The 14,650-nt window shown below is 41.3% G+C and overlaps 1 protein-coding gene across 1 annotated transcript; it reads right to left on the minus strand.

Annotated features, from left to right (window-relative positions):
* Positions 1-99: 99 nt before the first annotated feature.
* On the minus strand, positions 100-13,244 carry ggt5a (gamma-glutamyltransferase 5a). Its single transcript, XM_012817745.3, has 12 exons — positions 12,868-13,244; positions 11,975-12,102; positions 11,595-11,690; positions 9,665-9,851; positions 7,642-7,802; positions 7,312-7,458; positions 6,775-6,905; positions 5,078-5,262; positions 4,437-4,528; positions 3,987-4,099; positions 3,617-3,727; positions 100-2,110 (listed from the first exon to the last, which is right to left on the minus strand). Exons 1-12 carry the CDS (start codon positions 13,035-13,037, stop codon positions 1,964-1,966), a joined length of 1,668 nt encoding a protein of 555 aa, XP_012673199.2. The 5' UTR covers positions 13,038-13,244; the 3' UTR covers positions 100-1,963.
* Positions 13,245-14,650: the final 1,406 nt, after the last annotated feature.

Genomic DNA, 14,650 nt, shown 5'->3' on the forward strand with positions numbered 1-14,650 from the left:
AGACAACTGTACATAGCCCTTATATGAATAAATGTGCAAAAGCATTTGTAAAATGTTCAAAAGCATGAGAAATTGCTGTGCACAAGTAACTAGATGAGGTAACGGTTGAACAAACAGTTTTGAGAATTTTAATTCTGATCTGAGAAATGTACCAAAGAGAAATATGTCAGAAATACTCATGTTATTACAGAGTTTCAAAAAAATATATAAACCTTCATTACTTGTAAAAGTAGACATTCATTAATTACTTATATTAATACAGCATGATAATGAATAAATTACAATAGATATTGGTTGACATACATAATGTGTTACATATAATTTGTCACATTCATCACATGCTCATGTTTAATAGTAAGCCATTGGAAATGTTGGCCTCACACAAAGTCTTTCCTCAGATACTGACAAAGTCCCATTATGAGGATACTTTTTCACGAAGAGAAAAGCCCACTCACAAATTCACAGCACTATGCCCAAGAATATGCGTTAAGTTCTACCCACACACGCATACACGGGCGAGAGCAGGGGCAAGAGAGTGACAGTTCCACTCTCCAGAAATCCATGACTGGAGAAAACAGCTTGCAGCTAAGCCTGCGGGGGTGACTCATGTGCTAAATCCTGTTCTCCAGGCTTCTCGCAGACACATGGCTTGATTGTGTGTGAGTGTGTGTGTGTGAGAGAGTGTGTGTGTTTGTGCGCGTGTGCGCCTGCAGCTATGCTTGAGACAGGAATGGCACTGAATGCCGAGTGAGCACCTGTGTGAGCAGAAGAGTGTGTGTGTGTGTGTTAGTGTGGTGGTGCCGAAGGGGGGTGGGGGGGATGGAACGCAGGTGGCAGACTGTGTTGATTTACTGCCTGGCTGTCAATCAGATTCTCACAACTCATTACACATTTCTAGCAGACATACACACACAGACACAGAGAAGATGAGGCCCCTTCCACATGGCCCAAGGGTTAAGAGTCCAGTTTGCACCCCCTGCTCCACCCATGGCGAGTCGTGTCTCCTCTCTCTAAAATTGGAAGGACCAGTGCTTTGAGCCTAAACATAGACATGACTCAGCACACCATCCTCAAGTACAAAAAGACTTTTTCACACCCACAAATTACACAATTTATAAATCTTCATAAAAACTAGTTAAAATAAAAGTTGTTTGCACAACTCACAATGATAGATTGTCACATTAACTGTGTCTACATATTTGCAACAAGGCATTTCAGCTACATTTTAAATACAGATCTGGAGAGGCATAATTACAGGCTTTCACACACCTACCCTTTCCTCCAAACATCCATGTTTCAGTCTCATGGCCTTATATCAAATGTTATAAAATAATGATAATAAAATCAAAATCGTGGTTATCATTTCTTTCATCATATCATAATAGTACATTGGTCAAAACTCAGACAAATGATTGACCAAATTTTGGTTGCATTCTATGCTTGCGAAGACCCAATTCCACCATGGAGAAGGATCTTTTCTCGGCATTTACTTAGCAGTGGGTTATAGATTAGCATCCAGATTTGACAGAAACCTATTATTTCTTCCCCACGGTGAAGGCACCAGTGTTGCTTAAATGCTTCCGTTAAGCAACCTCTCACACGAACAAAACTAAGAATAAGAGCATTCACCTCAGTGAGTTCGGAGGCATCAACAGGTGGAACTGAAAGCGATGGAATAATGTGCGCCACTTCTGACCACGATTCCTTGAGGTACATTCTTGTACATTCATGTGCTTTAGAAAACAAAGTCCAGACAAATTTTTTGTGAAGACTTGTTTTTAGAGTGGTAGCCGGTCAGGTTATTCTTCAGCGAGAGGTCAGAGGACAATAGTGGTTTGACTTGTGCGTTAAATCCCAGAAGTCTCCTTGTTTTGTTTTCTTGGTTGATAAATGACCTCTCTTTACGAGAATATGTAGGTCATTACTGTTTTTCTTTAGTAATCCGCCAGTGTATTGAGGAAAATTAATATCCAGCAGCTTTTCCTAGTTTCCGCTCGTCTGACACAGCAGTGATGCATCCATCCTTTTTAGACACAGCATTAATCACGTTGTAAAACATCTTCCTCTGCTCCACTACGTGACCCAAAGCTTTAAGGTTCTCCTCAACACCCTGTCAAGGAGAAGATGGAACATCAGGAACATAATTTCATTTATAGTTAGTGCCTACCACTGGTAAATTAGCAATTAAATGTTACTGTTGAACTACCAAAGAACAATAAACATATTAACCAAAATAAAGTATGGGGATAAACATTATTAATGCTTTAGGGTGGAGATAACCTTAAAGCCTTAAGAAAGTATATCCTCATCATCCTGTCTAGGAGAAGACAGACATCATTTCATTCACTGTGTCCACAAACGAGAATTTCAGAGCTAGTGTTCACCAATGGTAAATCACTAAATTATTCTGTTGAACCACCACAGACCAGAGAACAATATTAAGCAAAAAATGTGTGTAAGTATTTTAAACTTGAAGGGGTCACAATCTAAGAACTATCACTACAATGCCTGCTTCATTAATTTCAAGACAAGAAGGCTCATTCATTTAGTCATCACTGTTCTTATTGTGGAAGGAAAGGTTCTCTTTTGTGTGGTAGCAAGGCACATAGTTTGATAGATATTTCCATGCAGATAGCAGGAATACCAGGTTTTTCTGGTTTGGAACATAGTATCATGATTTGGCATCAAATTCATGCAGCAAGGACAGAAGGTAGAGATGAGAAGATTTTTAGCATTAGTCAAGGAATATTTTCAGCCATTCAGCTGTGCTTTAACACAAGTAACTACACCACATCCTGATAGCATTTGGAGACTGGTATCATGGGTGGATGAACCATTTCATCGTTGCCTTTCACCATAGCAATTTAAGTAATTATAAGGACATCTAAATGGGTTGTTGATGGTGAAAGACTGCAGAACGCCACCCAGTTTCACCTGGTTACACGTGACATGGCGACACTGACAACAACTGCTCATTGTACCCATCGGCTGTTGTCTGAGATGGGCAAGGATGAAAGTGAAATCTAGCAAAAAGTGATTCTATCAATAAGGCAAAACTGGTTGAAGAGAGTTTTTATATTGATTTATACTGAGTTTAGGCAGGTGGTACAGTTCCACATTGAGTGACCAAAAACAAAGGTTTCAGAGCTTAGAGATTGAATTGTTAAGGCAATCACTATTGATAAGACCCTCTTGCCTGCCTCATTTCCACCTACTCATATCAATAATTTATAATCACATCACAGCAGGACCTGCTGCTGACCCTGTCTACCAGCCCACAGACAGAAGTCACTGTCAACACCTGAGTGCACTACATGTGTATACACATTAATGAAGATTGATTCAGCATAATTCAGCAAGACACCTGATTCAATTCTATAATATCGTCGTATGTGCAACATGTATAGCTTAATTCTTTGCTATGTTTTGTTTTAGTGAAGGTACACTGGATTTGAAATTACGAGAACAGAACTTTGATGAGGTTTCCTGAGAATAGTCCACTTTGTTTCACAATGTTTTGGATATACTGAGAGTTTTCAAAAAGGGGAAGCACAGTCAGTCACTTACTGTGTCGATGAGCAATGAGCCCGAGAGATCCATAAGAATGTGTAATTACCTTGTCAAAATTTGGCTCAAAGTTCAGTGCATTTTTGGAGTCAACAAACACCACAGGAGCAGAAATGGCATCCTTTAGGCTCTTCCCCATCCAGAGATGGTTCATTATCGTCTGGACAGCACAGGAGTGAGACAGAGACATATAATGTAAACATTACTCTAGATATACAACAAAACAACAATCTCATAATCTTATAGTACAAATGAAAGCTAACAACTTTACGTACGGTCTAGTACTACAAATGACAACTACAGGTTATGGTCCTAAGAGCTTAGTTCCACTTCCACCACAGCCCATGACTTCAGGTATGAGGTTATTACGTTAGTCTTACCATACAGCGGTAATATGGCAGTGTTAAAGGAGTACTCACCAGAGCCATACCGGTGATGATCATGCTACCCCCCGATCCCCCTACTACCATGGTGTGCTTCTTAGATTTGGAGTACAGGATGGCTGGAGACATAGAGGAGGGGGGCTGTTCCCCTATGAGGAAGGCACACAGACTAATGACAACAGCTAAAGGACAACACACAACATATCTGCAAACTAGTGACAAAAAAAAAGTAAGTGTAGGCCAGAGCATATCATTTTTCATTTAATATCATTCATTGTGTTTTTCCACCACTCTATACTGTATGCACAGACACACACACACACACACACACATCCTTGTACACATATGCCTTTCAATTACCAGGTTGAGTAAAACTTTAATAGAAGTTTGAGTATCAAAACAATGCTGAGCTGGAGATTTTTTTGTGTGTGTAAAAGTCAAGAAGGAAACATCTCAGTGGGGTGAGTCAGACTTTCAGCTCATTACCTGCCTGAATGCTGCTGGCTTTCCCACAGAAATCCGACAGCTCGTTATTCAGGATGATGCCAGTTTTGGGAGAGAAGACTCTGGACCCAAATCTGAATAGATGCAGACAAAGGCATAAAAATTTAAGTTTGCTTGAGTTACAGAACATGGGCATCGCTTATTCTTTGTTCTGAAGTATTGCTCATGCAGTTTCAGCAGCATGAATAATGTACATTCCAGGGAATAAAATGCATAAAAAGAAAATGACTGGCATTTTGGGTTATGTGCCACAGCTAACCATCAGCTCTAATGACTGCTACTGTGTCACAGAGAGACACAGGAATAATTACTATGCCTATAACTGATTGCACAATAAAGCTTTTTGACCAATAAAAGTTGTTTCCTATTTGTTGGAAACAACAGTTGAACTGTGCCGCTTTGCTGTTAGCCAACGTGGCCCCATAAGAGATTGACATTATTGATTTGCTGCCAGCTAAAGTTTTTGCATTCCAGACTAGCTGTTGGTGTGCTGTTGTTAAATACCTTACCATGCTTGTGTAATTGACTCTATTCATTTAGTCTCTATAAATGATTACACATAGGTTTGCTGCTGATATATGGATGACATTTCTGATCTGGCATGGGTGGCTGCTTTGACTCACATGTGGTTGATGGTGCTGGTGATGGACACAGCCATGCCATCCTCCGCCAGCACTGAAACATGAGTGGTACCCATGCTGTCCAGAGATGGAGTCACATTGTAGTACTGGGCATCATGGGTCTGGCTGTCTTGAATCATTGCTCTTGTTCTCTCGGCAAACTCTTCCTGGGTTGCTGCCAATGCTTCCTGTGCATTGAAATTGGAACGGATTTATTGCTTGTATTTATAACATATTTCATGGTTCAAACGATCAGTACATTTTGCACAACTAATATCTGAACTTTCAATATACTTGTTAACTAGGTCGAACTCTCACCTGTCAACTAACTCGGCAAAGAACAACATTTTGACCTCAACCTGACCCCAATCCTGACTACAAATCCATTTACAGTAGGCCTATTCATTGGAAAGAATCACAATTGACTTCGATGACTGTTTACAGTTTTTGTCTCATCTTGTAAACTGATGTCTTGATATGATTCATAAGAAGTGTTCCAAGAGTTGGAGAAACAATGATGGAAGGGAAGCCATTCCCACTGCAATAGCAGACAAACCAAGTGCATGAATAAATGTCTCTTCTTCCTGTAATGCTGGTTTACATGACCAGACTCGTTGTGCTGGGATTTCATACTACTTACTAAGAACATAAAGATGCAATCTGAAGCTTTAGTTGACAAAAACATACAGATGTTTAGATACATGATCTGCTTGCAGATACTTTCAGACAATGACGTGATTCTGGTATGATAAAAAAAAGACACTGCACATTTTCTGCACATAGTGTGTCTGTTATAGTGATTCATATGCAGTTCTGTATGGATTTCATGCACTGAAATGTGCAAATTAATCCATTTTTAAAAACTGAATCACAAAAATAAAGATTGACATAGTGCAGAGGTTGATACAGGTAGACATTCTCATCTTTTTTTCCCTTCAGGATGGCTGGCCACTATGGCTGGGCTAGACAGTGTTTGATCTTTTAACAAAGAGAACATACCGGTTCATATTGCATATGCTTTGCATAAGTTTCACCTTTCCTGCGGCTTTGTGTTCTAAATTCCCCCTGTAAGAGGAAACTATAACAGGAAACATGAGAGTTTCTGACATACAAATAAACACAATATATCCTCCTCCTGCTGCAAATATTTTCCAACCTCCAAACACATAATTTACATTCTCCTGTCTCTTCCTTCCTGTAGAGGTACAGTACAAAACATATGTGGCTAAATAGTCATCCCTGACTGGAACAAACTATTACACACTGATGGAGAGGGAGTGTTAATGCATTACTGGCAAACACCTTAACCCCTTAATTGCAGTAATCACTTAGCACTAGAAGGGAATGATGGAGAAATGCAGTCTCATGGTTGCTCCACAATGGAGTCTGATGTTGATACTGAAGAGTCACTGCGCTCCAGAGGTACAGATGGAGCACAGTTAGAGTGCAGTAGGGTGAGGGTGAAATATCATCATTATGCTATTACACTGTGCGAGTAGAAGTGACCCCCTGGACTACAGGCAAAGAAGAAAACCCCCATGATTGAGGTAGCTTTTTTTCTTTTTCGAAAACCGATCAACAACTACAGGGACAATACTTTACATAAATTCTTACACTTAGTAGAAATGTTGTAGATGTTCAGTGAAGTGTTCTAAAACTGCACAGGAGAGTGTATATTTTGTAAATGAAATTGTACGCACCTTGGAAGATCTGAATCTTGGATCACTGAGGAACCTCCTCAGTGCATTGGCAAATTTGGATGTCTCCACGTAGCGCTGAAACGTAAGAGTCTTCTGCTGCCCTTCAAGAGATGCTGGTGTCGGTTTGTAACCTGTGCGGGTTGCAATCACCGACAGTTTTTAATGCGGTCCTGTTTTATTTATGAACCTTTTAATGACATAAATTATCACAGCACACAAAACAGCCTGTCACATGAGGCCTCCAGATGTCTTTCAGGTTTCATGGGTCTGATTGATGCCATTTTTAATTGTTCTATTAGCTTCTATTGATTAAACTAAACTCATTAACGAAAAGAAAAGAAGGATCCCGCCACCGAAAGTCTCCTTGATCTTCATTGGTTGATCACTCCAAATTCAGTCAATCGGAAGCTTTGATTATCTGACGAGTTCAATCAAATGTGCTACAACAATGGAGTGTTTGGAGGTCATTGTACTCAATGGCAAAACTGTCTCAGAGTGCAATAATGAGGGTCTGTGTGTATCTCTGGACTTGCTCACCTCGCATGGTGTTCAGTATAAAGCTCAGAACAGCACCTCCAGCTGGTGGTGGTGGGATATACATGTCGTAGTCTCCCAGCGGCACTTTCCAAGCGTCCAACACCTGGACACTGAACAAGCTCAAATCCTCCAGGGACAACTTCCCACCTGGTATTCAACATCAAATGACATCAGGGAAGTCTGTAAGCAATTATGGTCTATGGATAAAGTTCTGTAGGTTTAAATAAATTATGTTTGGGAATGTTGTGTGGAGCAGCTCACCCACAAAAGCACAAATCCTCCTAAAAAAAAAAAAAAAAAAAAAAAATGTATGATTGGAAGCATGTTCACCTGCTTCCTGGATGTCACTGATCAAGTCTCTTGCTATGTCCCCCGTGTAGAATGCATCCGCCCCTTTTTCTGCAATGATCTCCAGAGTATCCGCCAGTTTCTCAAATCGCAGCGTGTCTCCTTCCTTCAGCAGGTTCCCGTCTCTGTCAACAAATAAGTTCCTATTTCAAGAAAAAAGGAAAAAAAAAACACAGGTTATTATTTGTTAGATTAGAAACTCTGTTCAACAAATTAATAACAATAAATGTAAAGGCAGGGTGTAGTGTTTGTATATATACAGTGGGGCAAAAAAGTATTTAGTCAGCCACCAACTGTGCAAGTTCTCCCACTTAAAAGATGAGAGAGGCCTGTAATTTGCATCATAGGTATACCTCAACTATGAGAGACAAATTGAGAAAAAAAAAATCTAGAAAATCACATTATAGGATTTTTAATGAATTAATTGGTAAATTCCTCGGTAAAATAAGTATTTGGTCACCTACAAACAAGCAAGATTTCTGGCTCTCACAGACCTGTAACTTCTTCTTTAAGAGGCTCCTCTGTCCTCCACTCGTTACCTGTATTAATGGCACCTGTTTGAACTAGTTATCAGTATAAAAGACACCTGTCCACAACCACAAACAGTCACACTCCAAACTCCACTATGGCCAAGACCAAAGAGCTGTCAAAGGACACCAGAAACAAAATTGTAGACCTGCACCAGGCTGGGAAGACTGAATCTGCAATAGGTAAGCAGCTTGGTGTGAAGAAATCAACTGTGGGAGCAATTATTAGAAAATGGAAGACATACAAGACCACTGATAGTCTCCCTCGATCTGGGGCTCCACGCAAGATCTCACCCCGTGGGGTCAAAATGATCACAAGAACGGTGAAAGAAAATCCCAGAACCACACGGGGGGACCTAGTGAATGACCTGCAGAGAGCTGGGACCAAAGTAACAAAGGCTACCATCAGTAACACACTACGCCGCCAGGGACTCAAATCCTGCAGTGCCATACGTGTCCCCCTGCTTAAGCCAGTACATGTCCAGGCCCGTCTGAAGTTTGCTAGAGAGCATTTGGATGATCCAGAAGAGGATTGGGAGAATGTCATATGGTCATATGAAACCAAAATAGAACTTTTTGGTAAAAACTCAACTCGTCGTGTTTGGAGGAGAAAGAATGCCGAGTTGCATCCAAAGAACACCATACCTACTGTGAAGCATGGGGGTGGAAACATCATGCTTTGGGGCTGTTTTTCTGCAAGGGGACCAGGACGACTGATCCGTGTAAAGGAAAGAAAGAATGGGGCCATGTATCGTGAGATTTTGAGTGAAAACCTCCTTCCATCAGCAAGGGCATTGAAGATGAAACGTGGCTGGGTCTTTCAGCATGACAATGATCCTAAACACATCGCCCGGGCAACGAAGGAGTGGCTTCGTAAGAAGCATTTCAAGGTCCTGGAGTGGCCTAGCCAGTCTCCAGATCTCAACCCCATAGAAAATCTGTGGAGGGAGTTGAAAGTCCGTGTTGCCCAGCCACAGCCCCAAAACATCACTGCTCTAGAGGAGATCTGCATGGAGGAATGGGCCAAAATACCAGCAACAGTGTATGAAAAGCTTGTTAAGACTTACAGAAAACATTTGACCTCTGTCATTGCCAACAAAGGGTATATAACAAAGTATTGAGATTAACTTTTGTTATTGACCAAATACTTATTTTCCATCATAATTTGCAAATAAATTCTTTAAAAATCAGACAATGTGATTTTCTGGATTTTTTTTTCTCATTTTGTCTCTCATAGTTGAGGTATACCTATGATGAAAATGACAGGCCTCTCTCATCTTTTTAAGTGGGAGAACTTGCACAATTGGTGGCTGACTAAATACTTTTTTGCCCCACTGTATATATGTATGTATATATATGTGTGTGTGTGTGTGAGAATGCGCCCACAGAATGACATGGCCAAAAGGGAAGATTGCTAACACATGATCACAGCCATGAGAGAGAAAGAAGAAACAGATCCCACACTGTGTGAATCTCACCGTACTGGCAGTGTCTTGTCCTTGTCTAACACCGTTAAGAAGCGAGCCAGAACAGGGGGAAGAGGGAAGCCCTCCCTGGCCATCTTGATGGTGGGCTCAAAAAGACTGGCCCAGGGCAGCCTCCCATAGCGCCTGTGGGCCTCCTCATAGCCCCGGATCTCTCCAGGAACTCCAATCCAATCGTTCCCTTGAAGAAGGAGAAAGAATAAACAATCACCACATACAAGATGATCCTAGGCCACATATAGCAACACAACCACTGTTTTGTGAACACATCTTGGACCTACATAGTAAACTTATATCAGTCAGTCATTCTGAGTGTAGTCTACACTCCCACCCCTCAGCCCAGGCAGTAAGGCTTCTGCTTTGGATGAACTGTGTGTGATTATCAAAGGTCTGGAGAATGTACACCCGGAGGCAGCCTTCATTGTAGTAAGAGATTTCAACAGAACCAACATGAAGAAGGTCCTGCCTAAATACCATCAGCACAGTGACGTCAAGTTTGCTGAGGACACAACCATTGTGGGCCTCATCACTGACAGCGACGAGTCAGCCTACAGAGAGGAGGTTGATACCCTGACAACATGGTGTCAGGATCATAACCTCTCTCTCAACGTCAGCAAGACTAAGGAGATGATTGTGGACTATAGTAGGCAGCAGGAGGAGGAGCATGCACCCCTACACATCAACAGATCCGAAGTGGAAAGGGTCAGCTGCTTCAGGTTCCTCGGGGTGCATATCAGCGATGATCTCTTCTGGTCTGCTCTCACAGACAAGGTGCTCAAAGTGGCCCGGAAACGCCTCTTCTTCTTGGAGACTGAAGAAGTTTGGCATGGACTCAAGTCATCCTCACAAACTTCTGCAGATGCACGATAGAGAGCATTGTGACTGGCTACATCACAGTGTGGTATGGGAGCTGCACAGCCAGGGACCGCAAGGTCCTCACAGTGAGGTCAGGTCTGCAGAGTTCATCATCGACAGGGGGCTCCCAGCCCTGCAGGACACCTACCACACACGATGCCTCAGAAAAGCTTGCAGGATTTTAAAAGACTGTTACCACCCATCCTACAGACTCTGTTGCTATCTGGCAGGCGATACCGGAGCATCCGCTCTCGAACACATAGAATGGCTTCTCAATGGACAGGGATTCACTTTCGCCACTTTATTGACTTGCCACTTCACACATGACACTTTTAACTACTGTTTGAACTATATGTTTAGTATATGTTTAGTATATTGTATTGTATATTTAGTATATTAAGTATAGTTAGTATATTTATAGTTTTCTACGTTAGTATAGGTTTATTATATATTTATTGTATGTTCGGTTGTTGTGCAGTGTCTTGTCAAAAATTATTTCAGTGCCCAGTCTGACTCTGCTGTTCTGTGCATCTGACAATGAAAGACTTGAAATTCTAAAACTGTGCATATACTGTTTGTATGGTAACAATTACTTCAAAGTTTAAAAAACATGAATTGAAAAGTAAGCAATTACAGATGCAAAATTTCACAACAGAGCTCAGATATAATATCTAAATGCCAATGCCGCACAAATCATGTCGCACAAATCTCGCTTTCAATTTGATGGATATCAATAAATATTCTCTCTCTCTCTCGCTCTCTCTCTCTCTCCCCCCTTCTGACCGTCATTCGGATGTAACATTGTGGGCACATTCTTAAAGGAGTGAGTGAGCGTGTGTGGTCTGCCAGATGGGTAGCTTCCTGTTTACATGACTATGTTGCCTGTGAGAGAGACAGGGATGTGTGTATGTGTGCATGTGTGTGTGACCTTAGAGAGAGGAAGAAAATGCATGGCACTCTGATTAGGTAATTAGTCACTCATTTCTTCAACATACTTCAATGTAACTTCAACAAAGTTTAGTGGGTCATTCCTGATTTTCTTTGCATGATTCCCATCTTTCAGACTTACCGGACATTAGCTGGAAGGACTTTGGGCACATCGTCATCAGTTTACTGTTGAAACCTTTAGGAACAGTCTCACGAGAATTAATGATTTTCACTTTTCCTGCAACAAAAAAAGAAATGGTTTCAGACTTAATTCAGGCTTAAGCTATTCAGAGTACATTTCCAACTGTTGGAATCTACTAAGCCTCTTAAGCGTAAAGTATTGTTCTGCGGACACGGTCTGCTCAAGGTGCACGCACTGTCCGTGCAACACCAACATGTTGTGTCCAAACTTTGTGATTGAGCTTATGAACTGAGAGACGTCTCCGCAAGAGATAAGCTACTACCCTTTGGAGACACCCATGCGCACGAAGCCGTGTCCGCAGAAGCATATTGAGCCCTTACCGTCCTTTTCACGGATGGTAAAGATTGAACCTCCACCGATGCCCATACTCTGCGGGTGAATGATGGACGTGCACACCAGGGTAGCAATAGCGCCATCTACCGCCGAGCCGCCCCGCCTCAGTGTGTCCCTGCGTATCGTGGAGGTTGAGGGAGCAGAACAGTGCACGTATCAGAAGTGTACGCCTGTGTACATAATAATCTCTTATTATTTCACCTGATTTTCTTTAAGTCTAAAACAATAACAGCAACTACCACTGTGTACCTCACCCGTGCCATTAATTTAATGCGAGGTTACCTGCTTCCATAAATAATTACGTCTCTTCACCGAAGGGTTTTTCCACAGAGGACACTTAACGTCGCCTTTCTTTCTTTTGAAAATGTTGTAATGGCTCAATCGTTCATTCTGACTGGTTCTACTGCCTAACTAACACATAGCACGTACAAATAAAAGTTGATTAATAGAAGTTGAAGAATCAAATTATCCTAATTGCCCAAGCCATGACACCACAACGCCGAAAGAGAATTTTAAGCTGCTTATATGTTCAATGGGAGCTACTGTACAATGGACATAAGCGCACTTCACCTAATTATATCCATCTTGATAAGCTGCTCATAACATAGCAAGGCGAAATTATTTGATCATAATTGTGGAAGGCATACTGTAATTCCCACCAAACCGATAGGCTACGGTTGAAATGTATTGGTTTCATTGCTGTAGAAAAGTCTGTAAATGTGCGGTCATATTTGTCCTCAAAGAAACAAAGAGTTTAACTAAGGCTTGAAACAACTTGTAGGCTATTCTGCGTCTTATGACTTCGTGTTAGCGTGAATTGGAGTTATCAGTGGGAGGTCATCTCAGTTCTTAAAAATGTCATTCAATCGTATACACTTACCGCCCGATCTTCGAACACATCTCCGAGTCGGCCGCCACCGCAGCTTTTCCAAAATCCTCGTCTGAACATCCTTGGTGAGTCAAGAGAGCCACGCACAAAACGCCGATAATAACTATGCTGTTTAACACCAAGCATAAGCACATGCACAACTTCAACGTAGGCTTTGCCATTTGGTCAGGATGCGCTTCTGGAGTGTTTCCTCGTCAAAACGCAGTCGCCTGTCCCGACAGTGAAGATTGTCAAACTCCTCCCTGATAGTTTGCTACAGTTATATCCACGCCGCCCCAGAGCATTGTCAGAGTAAAGGTAAACTGGTGGCTATGCAATACTTTGAGGAGCAAACAACGTGGGCGGGGAACATTGAGGATTATGGTCAGTAGGTTTGAACGCCAAGTACATTTGACTGTGGCATGGGTAAAAAGGAAGGGGCTGACTAATTCATTTCGGAATTGGGAGCCCAAAAAGAACACAGGTGTGCCCCATCAACCTATTCTCAAAACCTATTCTAACCCATACAAATATCAACTTAGGTCATAGCGTTTATTGTATATGTTACGTCCTTTATTGGGTGCTGCTCAGATTTCAGATAAGAAATATTAAAACATGATAGACATAATAAATAGCTTAAACCATGCGGTCAATAATTAGTAGTATCAACCATGTCCAAGTGTTTCCCTATGCAAGGGGGCATATTTGATAGACCTTCCTTCAGTCTCCTTTCTGAGTCAATCAATAATCCACTTTCAAACCTCAAAACCTAAGGGGAAGAATCAATGTGTTGCATAATTGTTAAAGGGAAATAGCAACTGGATCATTTAGAACACAAACTTGTTGGCTTTGTCCCCACAGGACCTCCACAAACTACTGCCCGTAATTAGAGTTTGTTATTAGGTTTGCATATTTTGTTGTGTTTACCATGTTGGTGACAAAATGCCCATGTGAAGTTTGCAGAGGGGTGGCAGCTCAAGGATGAACATATGTTACATAAGTGATAATATATGCAGCTGTGTTTCCAGTGCCAATTACCTTGTTTCTTAAAGCAACACTATTTTGAGGTATGGTTTTGTAGGCAATTAGTTTTGGTACCTTCCTCAAAATCCTTTTGATAGCATATGGTCATGTGAAGGACAGATAAACACCTGTGTCTTTCCCACTAGCCATTCAGGATATGCCCTATGTAGTTCTGTGAACCGGGCTGGAATACCGTGTAAAAATGGAAGAAAAACGTTCACAGCATGACAAAAGACACCATTCACGTTCGCACTGACAAAGTTGTAAGCCAGTGCCTCAGAAACCTGTTTAATCCCCTTAATATGAGGTTTAATACAGACGGCTATCTTAATTCAACCAAATAGTTTTGCTGGTTGTATTTGGCAGCAGAGGACAGACCTACGTGCCTTTGCACACCAAACACAGCTTTGATGGCAATATCTTCTGACTGACACACTCGTCCAAACTCATACAGACCTATTTTAAGATATTTTCTGATTTTATTTTGGAACATACTTTGACAAAAAGTAACAATATGTGCTACTATAAGAGACTGGAAAGACTACACACACTTTGTTGCAAGTCATTAATTAGCTAACACGTTTTAGAAACCTATACAGGTAGCACAATTGTCTTAAGAAAGCAAGCAAGCAAAACAACTTCCATGCAAATTATAGTCCACCAGTTTATCGATGACAAAAGTTGGTAGTTTAGTATTGACCAACAGGTAGATTGCCATGATAATCATGCCTTTAGTCCATTTTGTTTAGTGAGTGCCGCTCTCTCGCAAAGC

Source organism: Clupea harengus, chromosome 7 (assembly GCF_900700415.2).
Source record: "Clupea harengus chromosome 7, Ch_v2.0.2, whole genome shotgun sequence".
Lineage (NCBI taxonomy): Eukaryota > Metazoa > Chordata > Actinopteri > Clupeiformes > Clupeidae > Clupea > Clupea harengus.